The sequence below is a fragment of the Pongo abelii genome, chromosome 16 (assembly GCF_028885655.2).
Source record: "Pongo abelii isolate AG06213 chromosome 16, NHGRI_mPonAbe1-v2.0_pri, whole genome shotgun sequence".
Lineage (NCBI taxonomy): Eukaryota > Metazoa > Chordata > Mammalia > Primates > Hominidae > Pongo > Pongo abelii.
In genome coordinates this window covers 68,798,762-68,811,104 of record NC_072001.2, presented here as the reverse complement: position 1 = coordinate 68,811,104, position 12,343 = coordinate 68,798,762, and the positions used below count along the sequence as shown (strand labels likewise).

The window sequence follows — 12,343 nt, the reverse complement described above, 5'->3', positions numbered from 1 at the left end:
ATGAGAATTATGTGAGTTTCATTTATGACTAATTTAAGAACCATGTGTTCTTGTTCTTCATATGATTATATTTTAAATCCTTACAATCTGTTCCTGTGGGATGGTGCTTAACTAAAGGCAGTTTTGTGTAACAAATAGTCTGGTAAGATTTTTTTCTTGGTTTCCCAAGAATCCCTTTCCAGTGTTTTCTGAGCATATTAATGTCTTGTGGGAAAATATGAAGAGAATATGAAAATTATTTTAATTTTATCCTGCTGTGGGTGTTGGATTTCTTTTTCTCTCGATAGAGACAGATGTCACCATGCTTTCCAAAAGACAGAGATGTCCAACTGATAAATGTAGGATTTATTGCATGGCTATTTTTACAATGTTAAAATGAGATTTTATTGGTATATAAGTAAAAGGAAGTATCTTTTACCAAGCTATTGAGTCTACAGTGCAAAATTTTAGTATTTGTATAGACTTTACCAAAAACTAGAGCAGTTGTCCTGGACCCCACACTTTTTTATGAGAACAATATGGCTGGAGAATGGAAAGTAGGCACCAATATGGAGAGGGAGAAGCTCTAAAAAAAGAGTGAGAACTATTAAATAAATAAACATTTGCTGAGCATGGTGGCTCATTCCTGTAATCTCAACATTTTTGGGAGGCTGAGGCAGAAGGTTTGCTTTGAGGCCAGGAGTTCCAGATGAGTCTGGGCAGCATAGCAAGACCCCATCTCTACTCAAAAAAAAAGAGAGAAAACTTAGCTGGGTGTGGTGGCATGTGCCTGTAGTCCCAGCTACTTGAGAGACTAAGGCAGGAGGATCACTTGAGCCTAGGAGTTTGAGGTTGCAGGGAGCTGTGATCACACCATGGCATTTTAGCCTGGGCAACAGAGCAAGACCCTGTCTCAAAAAAAACATTAAGAATCATAATATATAGGCTGGGTGCTGTGGCTCATGCCTGTAATCCCAGCACTTTGGGAGGCCAAGGCAGGCAGATCACCTAAGGTCAGGAGTTCCTGACCAGCCTGGCCAACATGGTAAAACCCTGTCACTGTTAAAAATGTAAAAATTAGTGGGTGTGGTGGCACGCACCTGTAGTCCCAGCTACTTGGGAGGCTTTGGCATGAGAATTGCTTGAACCTGGGAGGCGGTGGTTCTGGTGAGCCAAAATTGCACCACTGCACTCCAGCCTAGGTGACAGAGCAAGACTCTGTCTCAAAAAAAAAAAAATAATAATAATATATATACGATTTAGTAGTCTGATTCTTTTCTCATTTATTGTTATTTTGTGAATATTTTTCTCATTATTATAATTCTGAATCATGTCCTAATTTTTGTCTAGTTCACTGTATGGATATACCGTTAAAAACATTATTTAATCCAAGAGAATATAGCATATAATGCTGTGAAATTATAATCAATAATTTACATAAGAAGATTTTTGAATGTATTGGTTCCTTTAAGTGTTAGAAAATTTTTAAAACTCACCTCTGTTCTTTTTTGGTATACTCTGCCCTAAGTCCTTATCTTAAAGGTTTAACTACTTAATAATTCTTGCTCTTCCACTTAATCCACATGGTATATGATATTTCTAACCTAATAAAGTTCTGTGAAATGTATTTTGTCATATGTGTAACATCCTTTTTTATTAATATCAATATTATTCTCTTTAGTTTATGAGCTCTTATGGGGCAGTTTATGTTCTATGAAGTTTTCATTTTTTCAGGATATTACCTTGCCATCGAGAACCTAGTGGAAATAGTACTGCTAAAGTGCTTTTGATATTGATGTGACTAGAGTTTAACTCAAATGTACGTCTACATATGCTGAAAGAGCTTAGGGAAATTTGTTATATTTAGTATAAATTTTAAAAATATATAGAATTCACTATTCTTATCACATAGACACACATGTACGTGGATTTAAAAAATATTATTTCTTGATTACAGTCTCATGATTCAAATGCAAAACATTAGCATATAAAAAGGTATATTCAAATATAAAAAGATATGTATTCATCTAGGTCCTATTCCATCCTTGTCTACCCTATTCCTTTCATCTTCCTCATATAGGTACTTTTCTTAGTATCCTTCTAGTATTTCTTTATGTAAATATAAGCAGAAATGAAAGGCAGGGTGCGGTGGCTCACACCTATAATCCCAGCACTTTGAGAGGCCAAGGCGGGCAGATCACAAGGTCAAGAGATCGAGACCGTCCTGGCCAACATGGTGAAACCCCGTCTCTACTAAAAATACAAAAATTAGCTGGGCATGGTGGCACGCGCCTGTAGTCCCAGCTACTCGGGAGGCTGAGGCAGGAGAATCGCTTGAACCGGGAGGCAGAGGTTGCAGTGAGCTGAGATCATGCCACTGCACTCCATCCTGGCGATAGAGCAAGACTGTCTCAAAAATATATATATATACATATATATGTGTGTGTGTGTGTGTGTTATTTTCCCCTTTTCTTATTCAAAAGGTAATATACTATTTACAGTTTGCACCTTACTGTTTTCACTTAATTATTTTGGCACTCGTAGAGAACTTGCTCACTCTTCTTTTTTAATAGCTGTTTAGTATCCATTGTGCAGATGGTTTATTTAACCACTTCCCTTTATATAAACACTTGGCTAACCAATGTGGCTTTTTTAATATATGTTTTTAAAACTCCTTTAGGTGGATATGGACAAGAGCGGTGAAGTACGACTTATAGAACTGGATGAATCTTTCAAAAGTGAACACACTGTTTTTGTAACACCACCTGAGATCCCCCACCTACCCAATGGTGAAGAACCCCCTTTACAGTACAGGTATTCAAGAGGCAGAATGTTTGAGATTGAAAGAGAGAAGCAATCCATCATCTGTGACGTAGCTTTCTAAGGACTGTGGTATTTTCAAAAATCCAAACTTTACAGATCCCTAATTTTTAGGTGGTAAGCAAGCTTATCCCACATCCATTATTAAGCTTTGAGGTATAAAAAGAAAACATATATAATTTTGCATAATATAGACTTGGGAAGCTCTCTAATGATGTCTGCATAAGTATCTCTCCTTGTAAATGTTGATTACATTCAGTTAGACTCCCCACGTCAAATGCAGCACTAGAATTTTGATTTTTTTTTTCATTAAAGCTGGTTTCCTCACTTTCAGTTCCTCTTTTCATCTCATACACAGATTGATTAATATAGCCTTGGTTTACGAAAAGATTAAATCTAATTTAGAGCCAATCTTTGTGGCCTTGATTTGTACGATATAATTTTTTAAGTTACTAATTTTTTTCATGAGTTTTAAGTCATGGAAATTCAGAATTATTGGAATTGATCATTGTTAATTTAGGGAATTTTGTTAGACACTGTGCTAAGTATATAGACTTGAATGATATATTGTCCCTGCCTTCAAGTCTAGTGAAGAAGAGAGAAAAGTCCTGAGCACAGTAAAATAAGGGCTATTATAGAGGTGAATGCATTATTTAGTTCCCAATATACATTTATTTTTACTTAAAATTGTAGTTTCTTTTAGAGTTTAAAAGATTTCTTAATTCTGCAATAATACTTTGTTACTTTGTTTAAAGATTCTAAAACTATTTCACATCTATCACCCATTGAATCATAGTTTGTTATTTTCATTGAGAAAGGATTTTTCAAGACATCTTTGGGGATGTTTATGACTTGGATTAAATTCTTCCTTTTACAGATGAAAAAGTGGTGTGATAGATGTTTATGTTGATTAATCAGAGGCCACTTGATTTCTACTCTTTTCATCCACTGATGATGATGTTCGTATCACTTTTTAAATGTCTTCTGTCAAAGATATTTAAAATATTTCTCTTAATTTCTCTCTTCCTCTCTTTGTCTTTCTAAACAAGTTCTCATTTTTTAATCTCTTTTGTACTTTATGCTTATTTGTCTTTTGGTATGTGTCATTTCGAGTTTTGTGTTTCGTGGTTTGGTTTTAACTTTTTAATTTAAATTTTATTTTTAGATTTAGTCCTTTAACTCTAAGAAAATTTGGCCAGACGCGGTGGCTCATGCCTGTAATCCCAGCACTTTGGGAGGCTGAGGTGGGCGGATCACTTGAGGTCAGGAGTTGGAGACCAACCTGGCCAACATGGTGAAAACCCTGTCTCTGCTAAAAATACAAAAATTAGCTAAGCGTGGTTGCAGGCGCCTGTAATCCCAGCTGTTTGGGAGGCTGAGGCAGGAGAATTCCTTGAACCGGGGAGGTGGAGGTTGCAGTGAGCCGAGATCATGCCACTGCACTCCAGCCTGGGTGACAGAACGAGACTCTGTCTCCAAAAAAAACCACATTATTTCAGCCTGTGCAACATAGCAAGACCTTATCTCTACAAATAATTTTAAAAAAATAGCTGGGCGTGGTGGTGCACACCTGTGGTCCCAGCTACTCAGGAGGCTGAGGTGGGAGGATCACTTGAGCCTGGGAGGTTGAGACTGCAGTGAGCCATGATTGAGCTCCTGCACTCCAGCTTGGGCGACGGAACAGACATAAATCAAAAAATAAAATGAAAAGAAAATTACTTATCTGAAAACGTTTCTGTTTTTTTAGAATCTGTCATTTTTTTTCTTCAGACTACCAATGTAATTTTGGTATAATCATTATCATAATTGGGAAAACACCATAAATGTCCTTAATGAGCACAGAGTCTGCCTCATAAGAGATTACTCATAAACTTACATTGTCTATGTAAAATAATTTGAAATAAGACACACAAAATGGTCTTATTATCTCATCATATACATACAATGAATTTTTTAAGGGACATGGTTTTCCTGGATTTCTTTGCTGTTTGCTACTCAACATTGAATCATTACTAACATTTTCTTATTCTATGGAATTTGACTATAGTAATATATAAAAAATATTGTCTACCCTCTTTCATTATAGTTAGGTTTCTTCTTAAAACTATATGCTTTTAAGAAAATATTATATAGTATTCTTAAATAGGTTAAATGTATTGCTCAGGGGGCTGCTTTGGTTTCTTTCAGCATATCTTTTTCATAACTGCTGCCTTTCACTTATTTACTTACTTATTAATGAAGTTTCACTATGTTGTCCAGGCTAGAGTGCAATGGCTGTTCACTGGCAGAACCATAGTGCACTACAGCCTTGAGTTCCTGGGCTCAGGCGGTCCTCCTGCCTTAGTTTCCTGAGTAACTGGGATTATAGGCATGCACTAATTGCACCCAGCCTAGCTGCTAGCTTTGAAATGTCCAGAGCATCTTGGTCTAGCACCCTTATTAGGTTTACCTCCTAATAGAGCACCTACTCTAACCTTTTCTTCCTCTTATTTAACCTTCTCAATTTTCTTTCTCATAAATGATGCCCTGAACCCACTAGCTAACCTGACAAACCAGTTCATGAGAATGTGAGAGCAAGGCCTGGTGTGCTAATGTGCTAAACCTAAGATTGTTATTTGCATCTTTCTAAGAAGGGAGGTTCAACAGTAAATATGTTAATCCAAAGCAATGACATTAATGATTGCCCTTTTTGAAAGAGTCTTAATTTGGTGGGCCTTTTACCAACTGTCATATTATCTAATATGTTTGCTATGTATTAACAAGAGTACTAACTTTTAAAAGTTTGCTTAAGTTACCTTGGAGTTGGATGTCATGTTCATTTATATGTTTTTCCCTTTTCCTCAAAAACTAACTTGAGTCTGAATTTGGCTATTACATTTCTAATTATTATAGTAAGAAGAGCAACATTAGCATGAATATTTGTTGAGTATATATTACAGCCTGACAAAGAAAGATAGTTAAATTCTAAGTGAAGAAGTTATTGGTCATAATTATATTAACCTGTAACCACTATGATCATCTATGTGTGCTTGAGAACTGTTTTTTGTTTTGTTTTGTTTTTTCTAAAACAGCTATAATGGATTTCCAGTTCTTAGGAACAATTTATTTGAAAGACCTGAAGGATTTCTACAAGCAAAGAAGAACAAATTGCCTTCAAAATCAAGTAGTCCTAATAGCCCTTCGCCCATGTTCAGAAGAACAAAACAGGTACTTTATCGCATTCTTCATGTAATCAAATTTTAGAACAAGAAATAAATTGGATATTTATCCTCCCGTAGTATGCTTTATCACTTCATATATAACTATTACTAGATTATTATGTTCCCTAAAGCACTCTGAAGATGGAGCAATCTGACTTCAAGAAATTAACTAGTTCTCTTGTCCTAGAACTTTATTTTATATGCTGTTTAGTACAGATTCAAACAGAAACTTGAAAACACATTAATTACAGACATATTTTGTTATGGAAACATTATAAAAGCATGTGACTTGTTTAGCACTCAGTTAAATAAAGATGCCTAAGTGCATAAATTTATTAGTAAGATCTTTATATTTTTTCCAGGAAATTAAATCAGCCCATAAAATTGCAAAGAGGTACTCTTCCATCCCTCAGATGTGGTCTAGGTGTCTACTGCGCCACTGTTATGGACTGTGGTTTATTTGTCTCCCAGCTTATGTGAAAGTCTGTCATTCAAAAGTCAGGGCTCTGAAAACAGCATATGATGTGCTTAAAAAAATGCAGTCAAAGAAGATGGATCCGCCTGATGAGGTAACAATTATTTTATTGTTATTATTATTATTTTTTGAGACGGGGTCTCACTCTGTCACCCAGGCTGGAGTGCAGTGATGCAGTCGCGGCTCACTGCAGTCTTAACCTCTTGAGCTCAAGAGATGCAGTCCTCCCATTTTAGCCTCCCAGATAGCTGTGACTACAGTCATGTGCCACCACGCCTGGCTAATTTTTTAATTTTTTTGTAGAGACAGAGTCTCACTATGTGGTCTAGGTTAGTCAGAAGCTCCTGGGCTCAAGAGATTCACCTGCCTTGCCCTCCCAAAATGTTGGAATTACAGGCATGAGCCACTGTGCCCTGCCACAATTATTGTTTAAAATGCATTATTTTATTCTATATTTATGTACATGGTGACATCTGTGTTTCTGTACAATTTTGAACTTGTATTTCAGGTATGCTACCGCATTCTTATGCAACTATGTGGACAATATGATCAGCCAGTGCTTGCAGTTCGAGTGCTTTTTGAAATGCAGAAAGCTGGTATTGACCCCAATGCCATTACTTATGGTTATTATAATAAGGTAAATACCTTGGTTTAATGGATAAAGAGTATTACTTTTGTCATTATACAACGTTAAATTTAATGGCAGAAATAATTTATGCAGCGGGTTATTTGGCATTTATTTTAGAGTATATAAAATACATTTTGTCAATCAAGGAAGACTTTAGTTCTCTTTTATGTTACACAATCTACTTTGATTTTTTCTTTCTTTGAAACAGGGTCTCACTCTGTCACCCAGGCTAGAGTGCAGTGGCTCAATCATCGTTCACTGTAGCCTTGACCTCCCAGGCTCAATTGATCTTCCCACCTGAGCCTCCTGAGTAGCTGGGACTACAGGCATGTGCCACCATGCCTGGCTAATTTTCATATTTTTTGGAGAGGCGGGGTTTCACCTTGTTGCCCAGGCTGGTCTTGAATTCCTGGGCTCAAGTGATCCACCTGCCTCAGCCTCCCAAATTGCTGGGATTACAGGCGTGAGCCACCACTCCTGGCCTACTTTGATATTCTTTAGCTTTATTCTGAAACCAATATATGTTCACTTATAAAAATTATTTTACTAATTATTTTATTTTGTTGAATGAATAGGCTGTTTTGGAAAGTACCTGGCCTTCAAGAAGTCGTAGTGGCTATTTTCTTTGGACAAAAGTAAGAAATGTTGTTTTAGGAGTAACACAATTCAAAAGAGCTTTAAAGAAACATGCACACTTATCACAAACAACTCTCTCAGGTAAGGGATGTACGTGTTTTACTTGTTCTTCAAAATTAATTGATTAGCTACAGTTTACATTTTTAGAAATTTTAAATAGTTTTAAAATATTGAATGTTTTAGTTTTTAGTTTTATTAAGCAAATTATGTTACTCTTCCCATTTAAAAACCATCGGATTTCACTTCTGTTTAAATGTTTCAACTTCTGATGACCTTTGTGTGTGTTTTAGTGTTCATTAATAACTCACAATAGGTTTCTTTGTTATAGTTGTATTTTGCTAAGTATGTGGCACTTTTCATGTTCAGTATTACATTGGTGGATTATTAGCTTGAGCAACAAATTAATGTGTATTTTTGGTACCTCTTTGAGTAGTAAAATGCTGTCAAATTGTGTTCTTAAGCAGATGGCAGTGACCTGGATGCTGTTAGTCATGGCAGCATGGATAGTGGTCATGGGACACACACTGTGGAGCAGGCATCTTTTAATACGGGTTTAATCAAAGTATATGCTACTGATGATAGATCTAGTACAGGTTTGTGTATGCTTATGTATACATTTATTATAGTACATTTTTAAAACTAGATTTGCTAGCCTATGTTTTTTTACATTTTCATTTTCAGTGATATGTTTAACTGTCACTTTTTAATTTATATTACGTATTTTATTTGATATTAGATTTAATAACTATATGAAATTTTATCCATTCTTTATTTGAATAGAAATAAAAGTTTTAAGAGAGGTTATAAATCACTTTATTCAAGTATTTAGTACATGATAATCCAGTTAACTCTGCATAGACATAGATCTGTTTGCCCTATCATTTTCTTATAATAAATTCTTTGAAATTATGAAAATGATATTAGAGTTTTTTAAAAAAAGAAGTATAGCTCTGTATCTAAGTTAATAGTATTGTACCAACATCAATTTCCTGGTTTTGACAATGTACTATGGTTATGTAAGGTGTTATCATTGGGGGAAGCTAGGTGAATAGTACCAAGGAACTCTCTATACTGTAATGTTTTTGCAACTTCTGAGTCTTAAGTGATTTTAAAAGTTGTAATAAAAAATTGTAAATATATAAAAATATAGCATTTTAAGGCTGGGTGTGATAGCTCATGCCTGTAATCCCAGCACCTTGGGAAGCCAAGGTGGGTGGTTCACTTGAGCCCAGGAGTTTGAGACTGTCTGGGCAACATAACGAAACCCTGTCTTTACAAAAATACAAAAATTAGCTGGGCATGGTGTCTCGTGCCTGTGGTCCCAGATACTAGGGAGGCTGAGGTAGGAGAATTGCTTGAACCCAGGAGGTTGAGGCTGCAGTGAGCCATGATCAAGCCACTGCACTCCAGCTTGGGTGACAGAGTGAGACCCTGTCTCAAAAAAAAAAATTTATATATATATATATATATATATAAAATAATATATGTATAATATTATATATGTATGTGTAGTAGTATATGTATAACATGTGTGTATAATACATATACACATAATATATGTATATGTATTTATATATGTGTATATAGAATTGTATATTTTATGTGTATGTTTATATATGTGTATATAGAATTGTATACTTCAGTGCTAGAATTATAGTGCCAAAGATGGCATTAATTTCATAGAAGTATAAGTTTGTATATCAGCTTTTCTTAACGATTATTACAATTGACACACTTAAAAATAAATTATTTACATAATTCTGTTCTTTTTATTATTACATTTCAAAAATTACACGACTTTTGACTACAGATAAGAGTAAACTCTTAAAGGACAGAAACTTTAAAAATTGAAGCATTGCTAATAAAATATGAAGGCCCCTATCTCTGCAAATGTCAATATTATTTTGGTCTGTCTTACTTTATACCTACTTTTAAGTTTAATAAATGTAAGCTCATTTTGTTGAAATCTAATATTCATAGTTATTCTTCCTTGATTGATTTTATTCCTTGATTATGCAGTGTGATTTTAATCAGTTGTAATAGTTATCCTTTGGCATTATCTCTTACAAATGAAGAAATCTTATCTTTTAACTGTGGCTTTTAAAAAGGCTATCTTAGACCTGGTGCAGTGGCTCACACCTGTAATTTTGGGAGGCCAAGGCAGGCAGGTCACTTGAGGCCAGGAGTTCGAGACCAGCCTGGCCAACATGGCGAAACACCATCTCTACTAAAAATGCAAAAATTAGCTAGGCATGGTGGCACATTCCTGTAATCCCAGCTACTTGGGAGGCGTAGGCACGAGAATTGCTTGAACTCAGGAGGTGGAGGTTGGAGTGAGCCAAGATCACGCCACTGCACTCCAGCCTGGGCAACATAGTTGAGACTCTGTCTCAAAAAAAAAAAAAGGCTATTTTAAAATAGTGCAAAACCTAATAAAAGCATGAATTTCATCAAGATTATTCTCAGATTTTTCTATTTATAGTTCTTTTAGAAATGGACCTGAAGTTTGATTAGAAAAAATAAAAACTGAAAATTATAACAAAGATATTAAAGTGAATATCTAGTGATACATAATATAATTTCTTTAGAGAGTGCTTTACAAGTTTATAAACATTTTTCATATATAGTCTCATATAATAATAAGAACCTTATGTTTTACAAATTTGGGAACTTCAAATCCAAACAAAAAGGTTACATTGTTACTTAAAATCACATGTCTCCTAAGATAGAAAACTAGGATTCAAAACCTTATCTTTTGTGACTAATCTGGTGAAAACGATTTTCTAAAAATGATGCAGAGCCTCTTTAGCAAAACAGTGTATTAGAAATTTTTTTATATTGATAGACCTTTTTCCTTTCTTTGAGACAGGGTCTCACTCTGTCGCCCAGACTGGAGTGCAGGGGTGCAATCATAGTTCACTGCAGCCTTGAACTCCTGAGCTCAAGTGATCTTCCCACCTCAGCCTCCCAAGAAGCCTCCCAAGAAGTGTCTATAGGTGCATGCCACCATGCCTGGCTAATTTTTTTTATTTTTTATTTTTAGTAGAGATGAGGTCTCACTGTGTTACCCAGGCTGGTCTCAAACTCCTGGGCTCAAGTGATCTGCCTGCCTCAGCCTTCAAAAATGCTGGGATTATAGGCATGAATCACTGCGCCCAGCACCTTTTGCTTTTCTTAACAATATCTTTAACACTAGATTTTTATCTCATTCCCATGTATTTGTACTCACATACAGTTCAATGATTATTCAGCTGAATTTTTTTAAAAATTAATTACCTATCAATAAATTTGAAGAAATCCAATATTTTTGTAAAATCATTTAGACATTTAGCTCTAGTGACCTATGTATGAATGTTCTGTTATAAATTCTTTGCAGATTTCTCCATTGCTTAGTTGAAACTCAAACTTTCAGCTAGAAAGGTCATGGACTTGTATAAAGAATGTCTGGTTTGTCTGTATCTCTTGGAGCTCATATAGTAGTGTGAATGTATGTAGTTACTTTTGACTACAGTGTGGAACCAAGAGTAAATTATTTCGAGATCATCTCTTTCTTATATTAATAGAGACAATGGAAGGGGTAGCTAACAAAATAATGCTTTAAGGGTAGCTAACAAAATAATGCTTTAAATTGGAAGTTGTCCAGAAAAAAATTTATAAGAAAATCCAAACACTAGTCTGTTGCTGCTAATTCCAGTTGCACTCACTAAAGAAGTTTCTAATAGAGTTTTGTTTATTTTTGTTTTTACCAGGTGGCCAGTCTGATCTTGGATATAATTCATTATCTAAAGATGAAGTTAGAAGAGGGGATACATCTACTGAAGACATTCAAGAAGAAAAAGATAAAAAAGGGAGTGATTGTAGTTCCTGTAGGTATTGTTTAAGTTGATATTGTATAAAATTGAGAACTTATATTCACAGAAAATGCAGGTGATTTTATAAAAGTGCTGGTTTTACTTTCCATTTTTCCATTATCACTCTTTCTTTTCTCCCATTACGTGCCCTCTAGCCACCACATACTCTCATACAAATGCTTTATGTATGAAGTATATAGCCTCAGTGGCAAAAACTTCCCAAATCAAATACCATTAGAATGAATGCTATGTAACTCCCAAAATACATGTATTTAGTAGAACTGTATATACATTTCTTGAAACTATTTCTTTTTTGAGATTTAACAATATTTTAAAGCTTGTGATCCTTTTGTAGTTCATCAGCATGATGATTGGGTATTCATCCATGTTTGTGAGATGTGCCACCCTTGAACCTTGTTACAACATCAGCACATTACCCATCTGACCTGAAAAAAGAAAAAAAAAAAGTTTGTTTAATGGATTGTGATTATATTTACCCCCTTCCCCACTCCACCAAAAGCACTCCTTTACAATCAGTGAGGAAATATAAAATTTGTGCACGGACCTCATGCGTGATTAGTATTCAGTAGTTTGATCTACACTTCGAGGCCTCAAATAAGTGAAATCACTTATTTGTGGTTGACAAACAGATATAGAGGTGTTCAATATTTTCTTATCACCTATTTTCAAGTAAAAATATGTAGAACTGAAAACTTCTCTTGATACCTCCTACAGTGTATATAGATTTCATTTT

The 12,343-nt window shown here is 35.0% G+C and overlaps 1 protein-coding gene and 1 non-coding gene across 8 annotated transcripts in view; both read left to right on the top strand.

Annotated features, from left to right (window-relative positions):
* Nucleotides 1–12,343, top strand: part of DENND4A (DENN domain containing 4A) — a 144,237-nt gene that overhangs the window by 88,798 nt on the left and 43,096 nt on the right. For 5 of the 7 annotated variants that reach the window (XM_054532805.2, XM_054532803.2, XM_024232690.2 and 2 more), the window contains 7 exons: nucleotides 2,660–2,793; nucleotides 5,871–6,006; nucleotides 6,362–6,568; nucleotides 6,983–7,111; nucleotides 7,678–7,819; nucleotides 8,200–8,331; nucleotides 11,488–11,604. In XM_054532805.2, the coding sequence (XP_054388780.1) occupies nucleotides 2,660–2,793; nucleotides 5,871–6,006; nucleotides 6,362–6,568; nucleotides 6,983–7,111; nucleotides 7,678–7,819; nucleotides 8,200–8,331; nucleotides 11,488–11,604 (997 nt within the window). The remainder of the gene's footprint in view (nucleotides 1–2,659; nucleotides 2,794–5,870; nucleotides 6,007–6,361; nucleotides 6,569–6,982; nucleotides 7,112–7,677; nucleotides 7,820–8,199; nucleotides 8,332–11,487; nucleotides 11,605–12,343) is intronic. The other 2 variants (XM_054532807.1, XM_024232687.2) reach the window with 2 other exon arrangements.
* On the top strand, nucleotides 11,933–12,036 carry LOC112129282 (small nucleolar RNA U13). The gene has a single exon (XR_002911689.2). It is a non-coding gene; the product is annotated as a small nucleolar RNA U13 (small nucleolar RNA).